At 39.9% G+C, this 16,581-nt stretch overlaps 1 protein-coding gene, 1 non-coding gene and 1 pseudogene across 37 annotated transcripts in view; 1 reads left to right on the top strand and 2 right to left on the bottom strand.

Moving 5' to 3' along the window:
• The window catches only part of EPB41 (erythrocyte membrane protein band 4.1), a 198,351-nt gene that overhangs the window by 91,799 nt on the left and 89,971 nt on the right, over nucleotides 1-16,581 (bottom strand). For all 36 annotated transcript variants that reach the window (XM_043574288.1, XM_043574290.1, XM_043574271.1 and 33 more), the window contains exons 3-4: nucleotides 14,383-14,595; nucleotides 11,966-12,070 (exon numbers count right to left, since the gene is read on the bottom strand). In XM_043574288.1, coding sequence (XP_043430223.1) covers nucleotides 11,966-12,070; nucleotides 14,383-14,436 — 159 coding nt within the window. In that variant the 5' untranslated portion in view covers nucleotides 14,437-14,595. The remainder of the gene's footprint in view (nucleotides 1-11,965; nucleotides 12,071-14,382; nucleotides 14,596-16,581) is intronic.
• On the bottom strand, nucleotides 2,130-2,236 carry LOC122482216. The gene has a single exon (XR_006297022.1). It is a non-coding gene; the product is annotated as a U6 spliceosomal RNA (small nuclear RNA).
• Nucleotides 4,543-7,076, top strand: LOC122480194 (annotated as a pseudogene).

Genomic DNA, 16,581 nt, shown 5'->3' with positions numbered 1-16,581 from the left:
ATGACTATGGGTCAGAGAAAAAAGATGTTTAGGAGCTTGAATGTATGAGAAGGTGGGGTACAGGGGGAATGATTAGAGTTGGTAAGTTATAAAGTTAAAGGATAATTCCCAAGTTGCCACCTTAGGGAACTGGGAGGAGTAGTACTATTCACTGAAATAGGAAATGTAGGATATAAAAGAGAAATCGATTTTCTTGAAGAAGAAGAAAAAAACAGCAAAAAAAAAAAAAACAAACTGGAAACAACTCAAATGCCCATCAATAGTGGAATAAATAAATTGTGGTATATTTTGTAGATATATTTTTGAGGCATCTTTGGAAATCCACATGAAATATTTCAATAGACAGCTGGATAAACAGGTCCTGACACTCAGTAGAGAGATTTGGGCCAGAAATATAAATCTGGGCACTTTTCCCATATAGGTGATAGATAAAACCATGAAAGAAGACAAAAATCACAGAGGAGTGAAAAGAAAGACACTAAGGACAGACCTTTGGGGAACACTTGCATTTAAGGGATGGAGAAAGGGCAAAGAGCTGAGAAATAAACTGAGAAGGGGTGAGCAAAGTGGCAGGAGGAAAACAGGAGAGACTGGTGTCATAGAATCTAAAGGAATAGAAAGCTTCAAGGATGGGCGGACAAGATCATCCATGCTACAAAATGGACAGGAAACATAAGGATGAAAAACTCAGATTTATCTTGGCGAGAGTAGTTTCAGCTGAGTGATAAGAGTAGAAATCCAAATGCAGTACCTCATACTAAGTGCAGGTGAGGATGTGGCACAGCTGGAACTCATTCAGTGCTCGTAGAGTGTCAACTGGTAACACCACTTTGGAAAACTGTCTGATACTATCCACTAAAGCTGAACATATGCGTTCTTTATAACCCAGCAATTCCACTTTAGGAATACACCCAACAGAAATGTATGTGACAAGATGTGCACTAACACACATGTACAAGAATGCTCCTAGCAGCAGTATTCTTGAAAGCTCAAACTATATACAAGCCAAACATCCATCAACGGTAGAATACAAAGTGTGGTACAAACGATGAACTTTTATACAGAAATGAGAATGAATGAGCTACTGCTACTCACAACATGGATGAATCTCAAAAACACAATACCGAACAAAATAAAATAAATCAGACCTAAGAGAACACATGTATGATTTCATTTATGCAACACAGTTTAAAAACAGGCAAAACTAACTCATGGTGATGGATGTTAGGAAGACACCTGTTACTTTTAATGGGGGGTATGGTAGGGGTAATGATTGTTAGGGGATGGAGGTAGTGACTTAGAGGGGGACGAAAAGGGATTCTGGAGTCTGGTAATCTAGGGGTGTTTATCCAAATGTGTTCCCTTTGTAAAAATTCTTTGAAATATGCATGCGTGATTTATGCACCTCCCTGTATTATGTTAGACTAATAGGCAGTGAGGAACTAGAGATAGTTATATGTAAACTAATTTCTCAAGAGCATGGTTGTGCAGGACAGGCAAAAGGATTATAACTAGCGAAAAGAGACAGAAATTAACTGATAAAACAACAAAATGTTGAGAGGACAAAAGAACTGTATCTTATTAGGGATCTTAAGATGCCCTCTCAAACAGCACTTCTGATGATCTTCTGGTTTCTATTTGAATACTTTCAGTTACAAGGGTTCCCTTTAATTTTTTTTTTTTAAGAATTCCCTTTTGGGGCGCCTGGGTGGCTCAGTCGGTTAAGCGTCCGACTTAGGCTCAGCTCATGATCTCACGGTCTGTGGGTTCGAGCCCCGCGTCGGGCTCTGTGCTGACAGCTCAGAGCCTGGAGCCTACTTCGGATTCTGTGTCTCCCTCTCTCTCTGCTCCATCCCCACTCATGCTCTGTCTCTCTCTGTCTTAAAAATAAATAAAATATTAAAAAAAATTTTTTTTCAATATATGAGTTTATTGTCAAATTGGTTTCCATACAACACCCAGTGCTCATCCCAAAAGGTGCCCTCCTCAATACCCCATCACCCACCCTCCCCTCCCTCCCACCCCCCATCAACCCTCAGTTTGTTCTCAGTTTTTAAGAGTCTCTTATGCTTTGGCTCTCTCCCACTGTAACCTCCTTTTTTTTTCCCCTTCCCCTCCCCCATGGGCTTAAAAATATGGAACGCTTCACGAATCTGCGTGTCATCCTTGCGCAGGGGCCATGCTAATCTTCTCTGTATCGGTCCAATTTTAGTATACGTGCTGCCGAAGCGAGCACTAAAAAAAATTTTTTTAAAGAATTCCCTTTTAAGGGTCCATTTTGCCAATCATATCGTGTGAGTTAAATAAATTAACATTTCAAACAGAATTTAAGTTTGTGATTCAAAAAGAATCACATTCCTTCTTGTGCTTAAAAAAAAAGTTTCAAAACAGCAGAGATGAACAACAGCAGTAGCCTGATACAGATCTTCATTCATTCAACTGAAGAATTACAGGTCTCGCTTGTGCTCTCCTACTTCAAAACACCTCACGTGTTGTCCCTTTCACTTTGAATTCTCTATCCCAATTTCTTCATCTAGAAGATTCCTGACCATCTCTTGTAAGTCAGATCTTATGTTACTTCCTGCAGGAAACCCTTTCTATGTGGGTGCCCATCTTACTACTGCCCCCTTCCCCCACCCCCGTCAGTCTGGGAGCTCCCTGAGGAACGAGACTACCTATGTGTTTTATAGCTCTGCCCGGCACAACACAAATGTTGTCTACTCGATAAATGTTTGATGAATAAACGAATGAAAAATGCTCCCAAAATAAGCCAGGATAGAGGTGATAAGGTTTAAACTAAGGCAATGGGATTTAATGAAGTAAAATGAATAGGAACTTTTCATATCTTTTGCAGCAATTATAACCTTAGGTCATAAAGTTTTAAGAAAGAACATGCCCTGAGTTGGTCATGATCTACCCTTATCTGGAGGTCCTAAAACCCCACACATACATGTAAGTGATCTATACAAATCCTTGTCTCTTGAGGTAAAAGATTTATCTATACACTCCACAATCTGTCTTCCTTAATCTGAGGAATAACGATTGTTTATGCTACTGTTAGTATGTTTACTTCAAATCACTGCTCCAATAAGTTTATAGAAACTCTCTAACATAGTAATTCTAAATCTGACTCTTCACATGTTAAAAAAGCCACATTTAAATCCACTAGAGACGTCAAATCAAATCTTCCTAGCAAGAGCCAAGATCCTGAATACAGCCTCCCTACTCTACAAGTATGTTTACAAAATTCATTTTAGTCTTTCTTATTTACTAGACAATAAAGATATAATCATTACTGGTACTTGCCTTCAAAGCTAGCCAATAATCAATGGAAAACAATCCATCCTTTCAAATGACTATAAATGAAATGCCTCACACTATTGATTTAATATTCACTCCAGTGGTGTTTACTATTTGCCTTTGCAAGGTGAAAGAAAGACCCTCTTGGCTGTAACTGATTATTCAGAGTTGAAAATCTGACTCCTAAAGTAAGAAAATTCATCCACACAGAAAATGGAAGAAAGGAGAAAGACCATATACTATTGAAATGAATGAACTCCTCATTTAAAATTCTCATTATTGGGGCCCCTGGATGGCTCAGTCGGTTGAGCATCCGACTTCGGCTCAGGTCATGATCTCGCAGTCTGTGAGTTCGAGCCCCGCGTCGGGCTCTGTGCTGACAGCTCAGAGCCTGGAGCCTGCTTCGGATTCCGTGTCTCCCTCTCTCTCTGCCCCTCCCCCATTCATGCTCGCTCTCTCTCTCTCTCTCTCTCTCTCTCTCTGTTAAAAATAAACATTAAAAAAATGTTTTTTAATTAAAAATAAATAAATAAAATTCTCATTATTTACCAAAAGAGCTCACGATTTTTGCTTAGAGAAGGAATTTGGAGTAGGGGGTAGGAATTAATGTGGATGATATTTCTCCAAGGGAAAAAAAAAATCCTTGATTCATTCATAAACAACTAAGCAGGAATAAAATGTAGGAAACAACTGCTTAACTCCTGTAATTTTGATTCATAGTGGTAATAAATCTCTCATACGGCTATAGAAGTTTGCTTCTGACTGCTTTTCCTCTTCTCTAGCCAGACTCAATCTGGCAATAGGTCTGTTATTATGCAGTTAGTAGAGAAAGAGAGCAAGCAAGCCATTCCACATGAGGAAAAGTCAATTCAATTAACTTTCCTCCCTGCTAAAGGTATCCAACTGTCTACAAACAAAACACAAAGATCCAGAAGCTCTTTAGGAGAGAAGTTAATATACAACAGACAAATCTTTACACACAAAAAAGAAGACAACAGGCTGGGAATGGAAAGAGGATATTCATCTCCATTTGTATTATGGTTCACATTTCTTCCCACAATTCGAGAACCATTAAAAAGAAAACCATGGGCCCAAAATGGAGTCACTTAGGTTAAGGCCCCAAGTCAGTAAACCAAGACTTAATACTGCAGAAATGTTAACTAGTCAATATGGGAATTTCCTGGTCAGCACTAGGAAATTTACTAACAGACCCTTTCTGTTTCCCTTAGGAGGATGACTTTGCCTAAAACAGTAGATTCTTTGCTAATAATTTCCTTTTTTTCCATTCCCTCTCTACCTTAAAAAACCTTTCCTTTCATGTAGCCCTTTAGGGCTCCCCTCCACTCCTAGGTGGGATACTGCTCTATTCATGAAGTGATTATTAAAGCCAATTATTAGATCTTTAAAATTTACTTGGTTGAATTTTTATAATTTAACAGGAACTAATTCTGTAGATGGGAAACAAGCAGAGAAACAAAGACAAAATGTAAAAATCAAAGACAGAGGAATAAAAAGTTCTTGAAGAAGAAAATCATTTAGGACGGAGCAGGAGGCAAGGAATTTCAGGAGTAAACAGGCTGTACAGCTGGGAGGAAACCATTCTGCCTTCATATGCTTCAGTTTTCTCATCTCTAAAAGGAGGGGACTGAACCCCAGGAGCTTCCACAGCTCTGGTATCCGTTGTGTTTTCAGAATGACAGAAACTGTGGATAAATGACTAACAAACATTAATGGTTTTACAGATGTAATCATTTCATGAATCTCTATATATTTCTAAAGAGAGTATCTGGAAATCTGGCTTACTGACAGTAGATACACATAGGTAATGGTAACTAAAATGAAACTGAATAGCGTGCCAGGCAGTGCAGCTCCACCGTGTCCGAGGGCAGCTCAGCAGCTGCAGCAGCCACTACCAGAGGGGGCCTTCTGTAGGTCTCCCCTGTCCCCTCCACGCCGGGGATGAAATTCCGCAACAAGAAGGAAGCAGTTACGTAGCATCAGTGGACGAAAACTAAACCAAGATCCAGGCCCTATAGCTCTGTCCCCACCAGCCTGATAATCACCAGTGTCGCCTACCTCCCTCTGGGTTCCTGGGCCAACAAGATGCTGGAATGAGACACAAAGATGAGGAGTCAGCCCGGGGACCCTGATTCCCTTCCCACTGGCAAGGAACCAGGAACCAAGGGAGGAGCTCCCCACCAGGGCTCACCGCAGAAGTCCAGCCAGTTGGTCCCAGGGCCTGCCACTTCTGCAGGGGCACCTTCCAGGCCCCTCTGGCAGCCCCACCCCAGCACCCACACTGCTGCTGCGACTACGACAAGGCTTTCTCTTACCAGTCCAAGCTGGCCCTATACCGGCTGGCACACAGCACAGCCCACCCCCATCTGTGCCCCAATTGCCCCAAGGCCCTCTCTTACCTTCAACCTGGCAGCCCACCACCTCACACACAACGAGTACCTGCCCATACCCGTGCCTACACTGCCCAAAGGCCTTTGGCCATAGCTCCAAGCTGGCAGCCCACTTCTGGGCACATATGCCAGCCCCCACCAGTGCCCTCACGGCCCCAGGTCCTTCTGCTACCCCTCCAAACTTGCACCTCACTGCCACACACACCATGCCACCGATGGCCAACCCTATCCTCGTTGGCAGTGCCCTATGGACTTTTTCATTCCCCTCCAAACTGGCCACTCAAAGCTTGTGTCATGTACTCCCCCACCTCGTCCCCCCACGGCACTAGGCAGCAAGCCCATGGCCCAGACATCACTACTCCAGCTGTGAGCAGGCCTTTGGCCAAAGACGCTTCCTGCTCTGTCTCCAAAGCAGCCAATACCAGACTGAGAGCCAGGTGGAGTGAGAGTGAGCTCTTTCCCCTTGGCTCACGGTACCCTCTGCCACCAACCTGGGTCAATAAAGAGGTGGCATTTCTAAGCTGGTCTGTATGGACTTTTCTCTTCCAGATAGCTGGCAAGGAGACTGGCTCCACACTGGGCTCAAACTTACAAGGCGGAGGAACCCTTTCCTCACCTGTTTTGGGCAGGGGAAGGTGTGAGCCAAAACCATGGACTTGGAGCTGTGGTTCGAAAGCAAGCCCTGGATTTGGTTTTTCCGTTCTATTCAGATTGCAAAAGTAAAAAATCTCCTAGCATCGTGGGTTGGTGAGAGTGTGGGGAAACAGGGTCTCTCCCTATTGTTGTAAATTAAATCGGTACCTCCATTTTGGCCGTTTGACTGTATCTGTAAAAAAATTTTAAATGCAAAAATAAAATGAAATCAAATAATATGGCTAGATATAGCAATTAAGTAAAGAGTATGCTGTTCTCCAGGTAGATTATTTAACCCAAGAAAGATCAGGTAGATTACTGAGCTTGAACAATGCTCCAGAATACACCTCTAGATTATGACATACAAATCTAATTTTTTAAAGCAAAAACATTGTTTAGTTGGTAATTTTATTTTAAAATAATACTATCAAAATAATAATGATAATACCTACTTTTTATTGACTGCTTTCTACATGCCATGTACCATTCTACATGTTTTTATGTAAATTATTTCATTATCATTCGCATTTTACCAATGAGAAAAAAAGAAGTAACTTACCTATCTCACAAGTATTAAGTGACAAATCTGTTCTCTAAAACTTAATAATACGTCTCACTCTTAAACATTTATGGAATGCATACCACAAGGTAGATAGAGAGAGAGGGGGAGGGAAGGAGGGAAGATAGAGAGAGGAAGAAAAGGAAGGAAAGGGAAGGAAAGGAAAGGAGAGGAGAGGGGAGGGGAGGTGGAAGGGGAAGGGAAAGGGGAAGGGGAAGGAAGGGAAAGGGGAAGGGAAGGAGGGAGAGAGGAGGAAAGGAAAGGAAAGGAAAGGAAAGGAAAGGAAAGGAAAGGAAAGGAAAGGAAAGACAAGAAAATAAGATTCTACTAGCTTAATTCTACAAAGGGAAAGTCATACAGAAGATCAAGAATCAGAATGGCTTTGGCCTTCTTAATAGCAACACTGGAAGCTAGAAGACAATGGAGCAATGCCTTCAAAATTATGATGGTTCAAGTATAAAATTATATACCCAACCAAACTGACAATGAAATGTGAAGGTAGAGTAGACCTTTTTCAGACATATAATGTCTCAACAAGATTATGTCTCATGTGCTCCTTCTTTCTCAGAAGAAGCACTCTATCAAAACACAAGAAAAAGCTGAGACAAAGGAAATAGGAGAAACATCACAGGAGAAAGGCAAATCAAATCCCCAGGATGGGGGCACCTGTGTGGCTTAGTCAGTTGAGCATCCGACCCTTGATTTCAGCTCAGGTCATGATCCCAGGGTCGTGGGATGGAGTCCCACGTTGGGCTCCATGCTGAGTGTGGAGCCTGCCTGGGATTTTTGCTCTCTCTCCTCTCCCCAACACTCACTCACTCACTCTCTCTCTCTCTCTCTCTCTCTCTCTCTCTCTCTCAAAATAAAAATAAATTTCAGGGGCGCCTGGGTGGCACAGTCGGTTAAGCGTCTGACTTCAGCCAGGTCACGATCTCGCAGTCCGTGAGTTTGAGCCCCGTGTCAGGCTCTGGGCTGATGGCTCGGAGCCTGGAGCCTGTTCCCGATTCTGTGTCTCCCTCTCTCTCTGCCCCTCCCCCGTTCATGCTCTGTCTCTGTCCCAAAAATAAATAAACGTTGAAAAAAAAAATTTCAAAAAACATCCCCAGGATGATGGTGATGGTAAATACCAGGGACAGCTATGTATTAAGACAGACAGAGCAACTCATCCACACTAAAGAAGTGTGACTCAAGAGATAGTATATTGAAGAAGGATGGTCATTACCAAGGTGGCTTTTGTTACTGTACTGGCCCTTTCACCTGACAGTGCTAAGGTAAGTCTTCCCAAAATTAATTTTTGTACAAGATTTGCTTGGCAAGTTCCTGCTTTCCCTTCTATGCCCTACTTCCTGGATCAGCCTAAAGACTCGCATTTTAACCCAAAAAAACCCTCTGCTTTGACCCATTTCTGAGAGCTGAAGTTTGACCACAATGAATTTAGAAGCAGAAAATATAGAAAAGTTCATTGCCTCTGACCACGTTCCTGTTGGATATCCTGTAAGAACCTGGACCCTGCTATAGACCTGTCAAATGCTCTGAATATGATAAGCCCTATGTTTCCCAGGATTCACTTACCCACTGACTTCCCCCTAAGCGGCTCTTATAAACTATCAGGGAAGTTGAAACTAGATTATGATTCTGAGACAAAAGCCTTTCTCTTCTAGAAATATTTTATCTAAAAGGGATAACAATGCCCTTTTTTCACACAGCCAGGTTTATACTTTGCTATTCAGCTTTTATATTAGCCACTTTTTTAAAAAATGTTTATTTATGAGAGAACGAGAGCATGGGAGGGGCAGAGAGAGAAGGAGAGAGAGAATCCCAAGCAGGCTCTGCATTACTAGTGCAGAGCCTGACACGGGGCTTGATCCTATGAATCATGAGATCATGGCCTGAGCCGAAATCAAGAGTCAGATGCTCAACTGACAGAGCCACCCAGGTACCCCTATATTAGCCATTTTTAAAATCACTTTACACACACACACACACACACACACACACAAATATAAATAATATAAATAATATGAATAAAGCAATTTAATATTTGCTTATTAAGATTTTGAAAAGTATAAGGAAAATAAAACTTGCTGACAGGACAAATATGGATGGGACCATCAATGGTGAAAAGTTTTCACTGCAACTGAAAGTTTTTGTACCAATGTGGGCCCTAAAAACTCAACTACAAGTGGAAAAGAATTTCCTCTGCTGAATGTCTTTAGATAAGCTAGCTTCTCAAAATTTAATTATGCATGGTTCATAGAAAAAATATTTTCAGTTATATTAAACAAGTAAGTACTCAGTGACTTTATTTACATGCCAAATTCAAGCATTCTCAATTATTCTCAGATGAATCTTGGGTTTTTTTCTTTTTGTACCCACAATGTAAAAACATTGAACTTTACCTCACTGAGCTTGTATAACATAAAATACTTTTCTGAGTATTTTCCTTGATTCATGGAAGAATTTTCTAGCCCACAGCTGCTGAATGTTTTTCACTGTAGTTTTGGGGTATTGTTTTTTTAATTACCTTCAATCTTCCCATATCAATCGAACTTAGAGGTTTCAGTACAAGTTGGTTTGAGCCTTTAAGGGCAAAGATTAAGTCCTTAAAGAATAATATTAACCTAGTGCTGGCAGACATAGTTCTTCTGTTTGAATAAACAGTCACTCACATAGAAAGACAAACTGTTGCAAACTACTAATTAACTACTAGTACATTCAACAAATAGATTTTATTTAGGCAAAGGGCAATTTCCATGTCTTCTAGTCTGCATTATCTAGCTCAAAATAATCGAACTATAGAGTCTGCAGCTGTTAAAGGCTGCTGCCCCTCAACTTTTCTTTTTTTCTTATAGAATTTAATGTTTATTTATTTTTGAGAGAGAGAGAGAGAGAGAGAGAGAGAAAGACAGAACCTGAGTGGGGGAGAAGAAGAGAGAGGGAGGCACAGAATCTGAAGCAGGCTCCAGGCTCTGAGCTGTCAGCACAGAGCCTGACACAGAGCTTGAACCTGTGAACCACAAGATCACAACCTGAGCTAAAGTTGGACGCGTAACCAACCAAGCCACCCAGCCACACCTCAACTTTTCTTAATAAATATAAATTATCTTGGAGAAAGAATCAACTAAAATGTTTTTTTCTTGGTTTTGTTTTGTTGTTTGTTTTTATAGTTTTAGAGAAAGAATGAACGAGCAGGGCAGAGGGAGAAAGAGAGAATCCTAAGCAGGTTCCACACTCAGCACAGAGCCTGAGGCAGGGCTCGATCCCATGAAACTGGGATCATGACCCGAGCTGAAACCAAGAGTTGGATGCTCAACCAACTGAATCACTCAGGCGCCCTTGAAATGGCTTTAAATATATTGTATACAGGGGCACCTGGGTGGCACAGTTGGTTAAGCATCCAACTTCGGCTCAGGTCATGATCTCACAGTTCGTGAGTTCAAGCCCCGCATTGGGCTCTGTGCTCATAGCTCAGAGCCTGGAGCCTGCTTCAGATTCTGTGTCTCCCTCTCTCTCTGCCCCATCCCCACTCATGCTCTGTCTCTCTCTGTCTTAAAAATAAATAAAACATTAAAAAAATTTTTTTTAACATATTGTATACATAACTCTCTCACCATGGCCTGGCTGCTGTGTAGCTCACCAGATTCACCTATTACTCTATTCCTCACTCCCTATGTTTAGCCAGGCTCCTACTTTCTCAAATGCCACTCTCAATTCTAGGCCTTTATACAAGCCATTCTCTCCCCACTTCACTTGCCCGCTTCATCCTTTAGTTCTCAGCTCAGGCATCACTTCCCCAGAGAAGACTTCCCTGGCCATACCCTTTCATGACATCTTGTTTTTCCTTTTGTGTAACACTCATCCACTAAACCACAAGCACCAGAGGGAAGAGACCATGTCTATCTTATTCACAGCCATATCCACATCATCTTGTAAAGCACCTGCAAAGACTTGTTAAACTGTACTAAAGTTTTCATCACTAAATTTAAGCTAAGTATTTGTAATTTTCAGTAAATTGGGCTAGGAAATAATTCAAGTTTTCTGAAGTAAATACCTGACTTTTAACCTTTCCTCCCCTCTCTGTGTTCTCACACTTTCTTTTACTTCTTCCAAAAGTTAACTACTGGTTTCATTTGGTCTGGAAGAAAATGTCAGATTCGTTGTAGGACTATTTTGATAATATTGGGACTTTATTCTCTTTTATAAAATTACTCTCAAATTATAAATATATGTCATAATTATCCTCTAATTATAATATTGGTAGATCATCCATTCAATAAGTATTTATTACGAACCTATTAAATACATACTAACTGCATAATATATGAAGTTATTGGTATCTACTTACTAATCAGGACATCATAGCCCTGTACCTCCCCTGTTTTTTAAAAATATAGTACAGGGGCACCTGGGTGGTTTAGTTGGTTAAGCATCTGACTTTGGCTCATGTCACGATCTTGTGGTTTGTCATTTGGAGCCCCAAGTCGGGCTCTGTGCCGACAGCTCAGAGCCTGGAGCCTGCTTCAGAATCTGTCTCCCTCTCTCTGCCCCTCCCCTGTTCGTGCTCTGTCTCTCTCTCAAAAATAAATAAACATTAATAAAAAATAAAAATACAGAACAGTAGATCCTTTCTCTCAATGATGAAAGAACACACCAGCAATGATCTTTTTTTTTTTTTAATTTTTTTTTTTAAGTTTGTTCATTTCTTTTTGAGAGAGAGCAAGCAGGGTAGGGGCAGAGAGGGGGCGGGAGAGAAAGAATCCCAAGCAGGTTCCACGCTGTCAGCACAGAGCCCAATGTGGGGCTCAAACCCATGAACCACAAGATCATGACCTGAGCTGAAATCAAGAGTTGGACGCTTAACCGACTGAGCCACCCAGGTGCCCCAGCAATGATCTTTTCTTTAAGATGTTTGTTCTAGAGGGAAAATCTGAGAAATAAGAAGAGGCAAGAATAACTCTTAAGTGCACTGTGTCTTGGAGAGGCAGGCATAAATACATCTTTAACAACAATATAAGATTAAAACAAATTTGAATAAACAGTCTAAGGTGACAAGCAGTCTCCTCACCTTAGAGGTTGCATTATCCCAAACGGCTAGTCCGAAGTAGTCCTCTTCCAAAAGATTGAGGTGCTCACACACTCGTTTAAGCAAATCCTGTCCCTTAGCATGTTTCTGCAAAGACATATATATTATGAGGTTTCCTCTTATTCTTGTATTTATCACCAAATAAAATAAAATGTCACTTTACCGTTTCCTCTTTTACCCTTGGTTACCACTACTTTCAGATGGTTATAAAGCATAAGTAGAACAATGGTGGGTTATAAAAATCTTGTTTCTTAATTTGTCAGCTTAAATATGCAACACACTTAGTGGCCTGGAACTAGTGCTAGAATTCAAAGCAATATTTTACCTTCCTTTCATCAACCATTCCCTACCTCCAACCCAAACATCACATTCTTTATTTTTGGTGTAGTATTTCCTGAAGCTTGCTATGGTCTGCTGTCATCACGACCACCTAAATTCACTGAATCTGCTGTCGACGTTGACAATTAATAATGGCTATGCTATGGAAATCATTAGGCTTTCTACCATTCTCAAACCAAATGTCCCAAGAGAATAGGTTGCTGAAAAACACACAAAGTCTAAAATTCTAGATACCCTACAGACATTACCTGTTGCAGTGGCTTTTTCAGGTGTGCTACAAATCATTTTCTTAATGTTTCTTTACGTAGGAAATCATACCACTGCCAAATTTGGGTACTAATACTCCTACTTAGCCTAACTTAGAGGCTAAGATGTACAGTCAAAAAGTCCTGGCTCCTCCATTTATAAGCTAAACAACCTGGATTAATTCTATTAATATTTCTGAACATTAGCTTTCTCATATGTAAAATGGTAAGAATATTTATACCTATAATGTCTATTTACTGGAATTGTTGAAAAAAATCAAACATGCTAACAATTGCTGAGAAATGTATTTTTAAAAATACTTCAAAAAAATTAGAATATTTTTTGACACACATACACATGTCCTTCTCTCAATGAGCAGAGTTGCTTTTAATGACTGTTAGTAATTTACATAGATGTTCATTCATTTTCAGACTTAACCCATCTATATTACATCATTTTCTTCATTTTTTTCCCTCTTATGTTTTCATTCCAAATGACAGAAATGATTAGGGAATTCTTCATGTATAGGCCCCTACTCCTTTATTTATAATTCCAAAATCCAAAAGCTCTAAAAAGTAAAATTTTAGGCCTTTTTTTTCCCCAGGGGGAGGGTGTCCAAAGTTCATTTGAAGGCAAATTCTGTCCTGAACTGTTATGAGGCTATTTATGATCTTTATTTACCCATCTTAGAATGAATCTTGGTACTGCCACACACCCTAGTGGGTGTGTTATGAAATATGCAGCATAAGTAAATACTGTCTTTCTAAAGTCTAAAATACTCTGAATTCTGAGACACATCTGCCCCCAAATGCTTCAGCTATAAAGGACCCATATCTGGACCTTAGTCTGAATGGGAAGATTGAGTGTGGAATAGCTTTTCCCATCTCTCAACTAGCTAATGATGAGAAGCAGAAAGAGCAGACCATAGGTCTCTAGTTACCAAGTGTAGTGACTATTTTCAAAGTACAGTAGTGTATTTTTCTAGATTTCTTTTTTAAAACCTGGAAAAGGAATGTTTATTAATAGAGTATAATATTTTAGACTATTAGAGCTTTGATATATTTGCATACAGATTATTCAAGTCAGACATATTTATTACATACCTAAGATACAAGTATATGTGAATTATATGTCTTATCAATAAAGGCTATTATTAGTAATATTCATAACAACTGCTTTATATCAAGCGTATAACTGATAATTACTGCTCTAGTTAAAAAAAACAGTTACTAGATTTTTAAGGATTTTAATTTGTCTTGAAGGAGCAAAAGAGTAACCACATAATTGACATTTTCATTAAATCCCAACTCAATTACTTATTCTTTCAGAAAATAATAGAGTATTTTAAGAAATGGCATTACTTGATTTAAATTTCTTATATCCTATTTCATGGGGCTCAAGAAATACATCGAATAAACCAAAGCTTATTAAGGTTTAGATCTGGGACAGCAGAAATGAACACATAGCAATTTTTGACAAATACAGTTATGGGGATAACTAGACCTAATATCAGAAATTGAGGTTACCTGGAAAATCTAATCATGCTAGGTCACTCTATAAATAACAAACCAATTGCTTTTAAAGAAAATTGTTTTGGATTCTAAAAGTAACACGTGCTTAATTCACAAGATTTGACAGATACAGAAAAAAACTGGAGAAGAAAATAAGACTCGCTCATAATCCTTCCACACCTCCACTTCCAGAAAATTACTATTAAAATTTCAGTCCATAGAAATAGTCACTGACACTACTTACTCAACCCTACAGGAAACAATCTGTAAGAGTTCTGACTACGGAAATTAAAATGCACTCACCTCCACAACACATTCGTAAACTGTGTCATCCAACAAAGAAACCTTGCAATGCATGTTTCTGTGTCTTCTGATTGATTTCTGGGAAGTTTTTAATTCTCTTTCTGCTTTTGATTCAGGACTTTCTTCTTTCACTTCTATTTTACAGCACTCTTCAAGTCCTCCTCCTTCTTTAGTTTCAAAATCTGGGTCTTCTCTGTGTTCTTCCTGGGCAGGCTACATATCCGTGACATCAAGTCAGTAATAAAAACATTTCACAAAATATGCTCTATACAGTTTTACCTATAATGATGCTACCAATAAATGCACTGAAGAAAAAAATGTTAAGACAAATTTAAGTGATATTAAGATTAAATAATTATTTATCTATAAAAGATATTATAATATCCTACAAGATCTACACACTATGCTATCTTCAAAACTTCTCAGGTAGAATCCTATCTTTCAAATCAATACATGAAGGTTTCTGATAAACTAGAGGACACCAATCTATTGCGCTCAGCATACACATTCTTCCTGGCTATGCCATTATGTATTATTAAAGTTTATTAAAACCTTACCATCTCTGCCCCATGCTCCTCAATTTTATTTATTTTTTTAATGTTTACTTTTGTTTATTTTGAGAGAGAGCAAGAGCACCACCCAAGTGGGGGAGGGGCAGAGAGAGAATCCCAAGCAAGCTCTGCACTGTCTGCACTATCAGTGCAGAGCCTGACACGGGGCTCAGTCTCACCAACCATGAGATCATGACCTGAACCGAAATCAAGAGTCAGATACTTAACTGACTGAGCCACCCAGATGCCCTATAGGCTCCTCAATTTTACTTTATTTTTTAAAACTTTTTTTTAAGTTTTATTTATTTATTTTTGAGAGAGAGACAGAGAGAGTGAGTGGGGGAGGGCCAGAGAGAAAGGGAGAGAGACAGAATCCCAAGCAGGCTCTGCGCTGTCAGCACAGAGCCCGATGCAGGGCTCGAACTCACACATCGTGAGATCATGACCTGAGCCAAAACCAAGAGTTGGACTCTTAACCAACTGAGCCACCCAGGCACCCCAACTTTTTTTTTTAATTTTTTAACGTTTGTTTATTTTTGAAAGATAGAGATAGAGAATGAGTGGGGGAGGGGCAGAGAAAGAGGGAGACACAGAATCTGAAGCGGGCTCCAGGCTCTGAGTTGTTAGCATAGAGCCTGATGTGGGGTTCAACTCACCAACCACCGTGAGATTGTGACCTGAGCCGAATTTGGATGTTTAACCAACTGAGCCACCCAGTTGCCCCTAAGCTCCTCAATTTTAGCAAGGTAGCCTTATGAATTGCAAAATGAGATGTGATTTATCACATATTCTAAATCTTATGAATGGCTAACAGGGATCCCTGGGACCAATTTTAGAGCATAAAGCAACATTATAAACTAGGCTAACAACTGTAATACCAGTTAACTTCTTTCTACCACTTACCAATCATGCTAATTGTGAAGCAGACTCTAAGAAGCAAGGGACAAATTGAAAACCTAGGGTTATCATGAAGTCATCCCAAAGTTACACAGGTAAGTGAAATAACATTTTGGCACATACTTTCTTAATTCCAGCATAATAAAACTGCTGAAAGGTTCTTAACTATTCTTAACTAAATCTTGCTGATTCGTTTCTTTCAGAAGAATCCATGATTGACATTTAGGAAAAAGTATTTAATTATTTGGCTTCTGCATTAGATATTGGAGGTGGTCTAAAAGGCTCCTTCCCATCCTTCATGACCCTTTTAAATGCGACCTCTTCAGAGAGGCCTTCAATTGGCAATCATATCTATCCTATCCCCCACTCTGCTATTCATGTCAGTACCCCGTATACTGCCTTTATAACATTTATTATAATAAATGTTTTATATTCACTCATTTTTTTGTCTCTTCCATTAGACTAGAAAGTCATCAAGAATAAGGATTACGGGGGCGCCTGGGTGGCGCAGTCGGTTAAGCGTCCGGCTTCAGCCAGGTCACGATCTCGCAGTCCGTGAGTTCGAGCCCCGCGTCGGGCTCTGGGCTGATGGCTCAGAGCCTGGAGCCTGTTTCCGGTTCTGTGTCTCCCTCTCTCTCTGCCCCTCCCCCGTTCATGCTCTGTCTCTCTCTGTCCCAAAAATAAATAAATGTTGAAAAAAAAAATTAAAAAAAAAAAAAAAAAGAATAAGGATTACGTTTTATAACAACAA

Source organism: Prionailurus bengalensis, chromosome C1, assembly GCF_016509475.1.
Source record: "Prionailurus bengalensis isolate Pbe53 chromosome C1, Fcat_Pben_1.1_paternal_pri, whole genome shotgun sequence".
Classification (NCBI taxonomy): Eukaryota; Metazoa; Chordata; class Mammalia; order Carnivora; family Felidae; genus Prionailurus; species Prionailurus bengalensis.
Note: the sequence above shows the minus strand (reverse complement) of the source record. Positions and strands in the feature narration are given on the sequence as shown.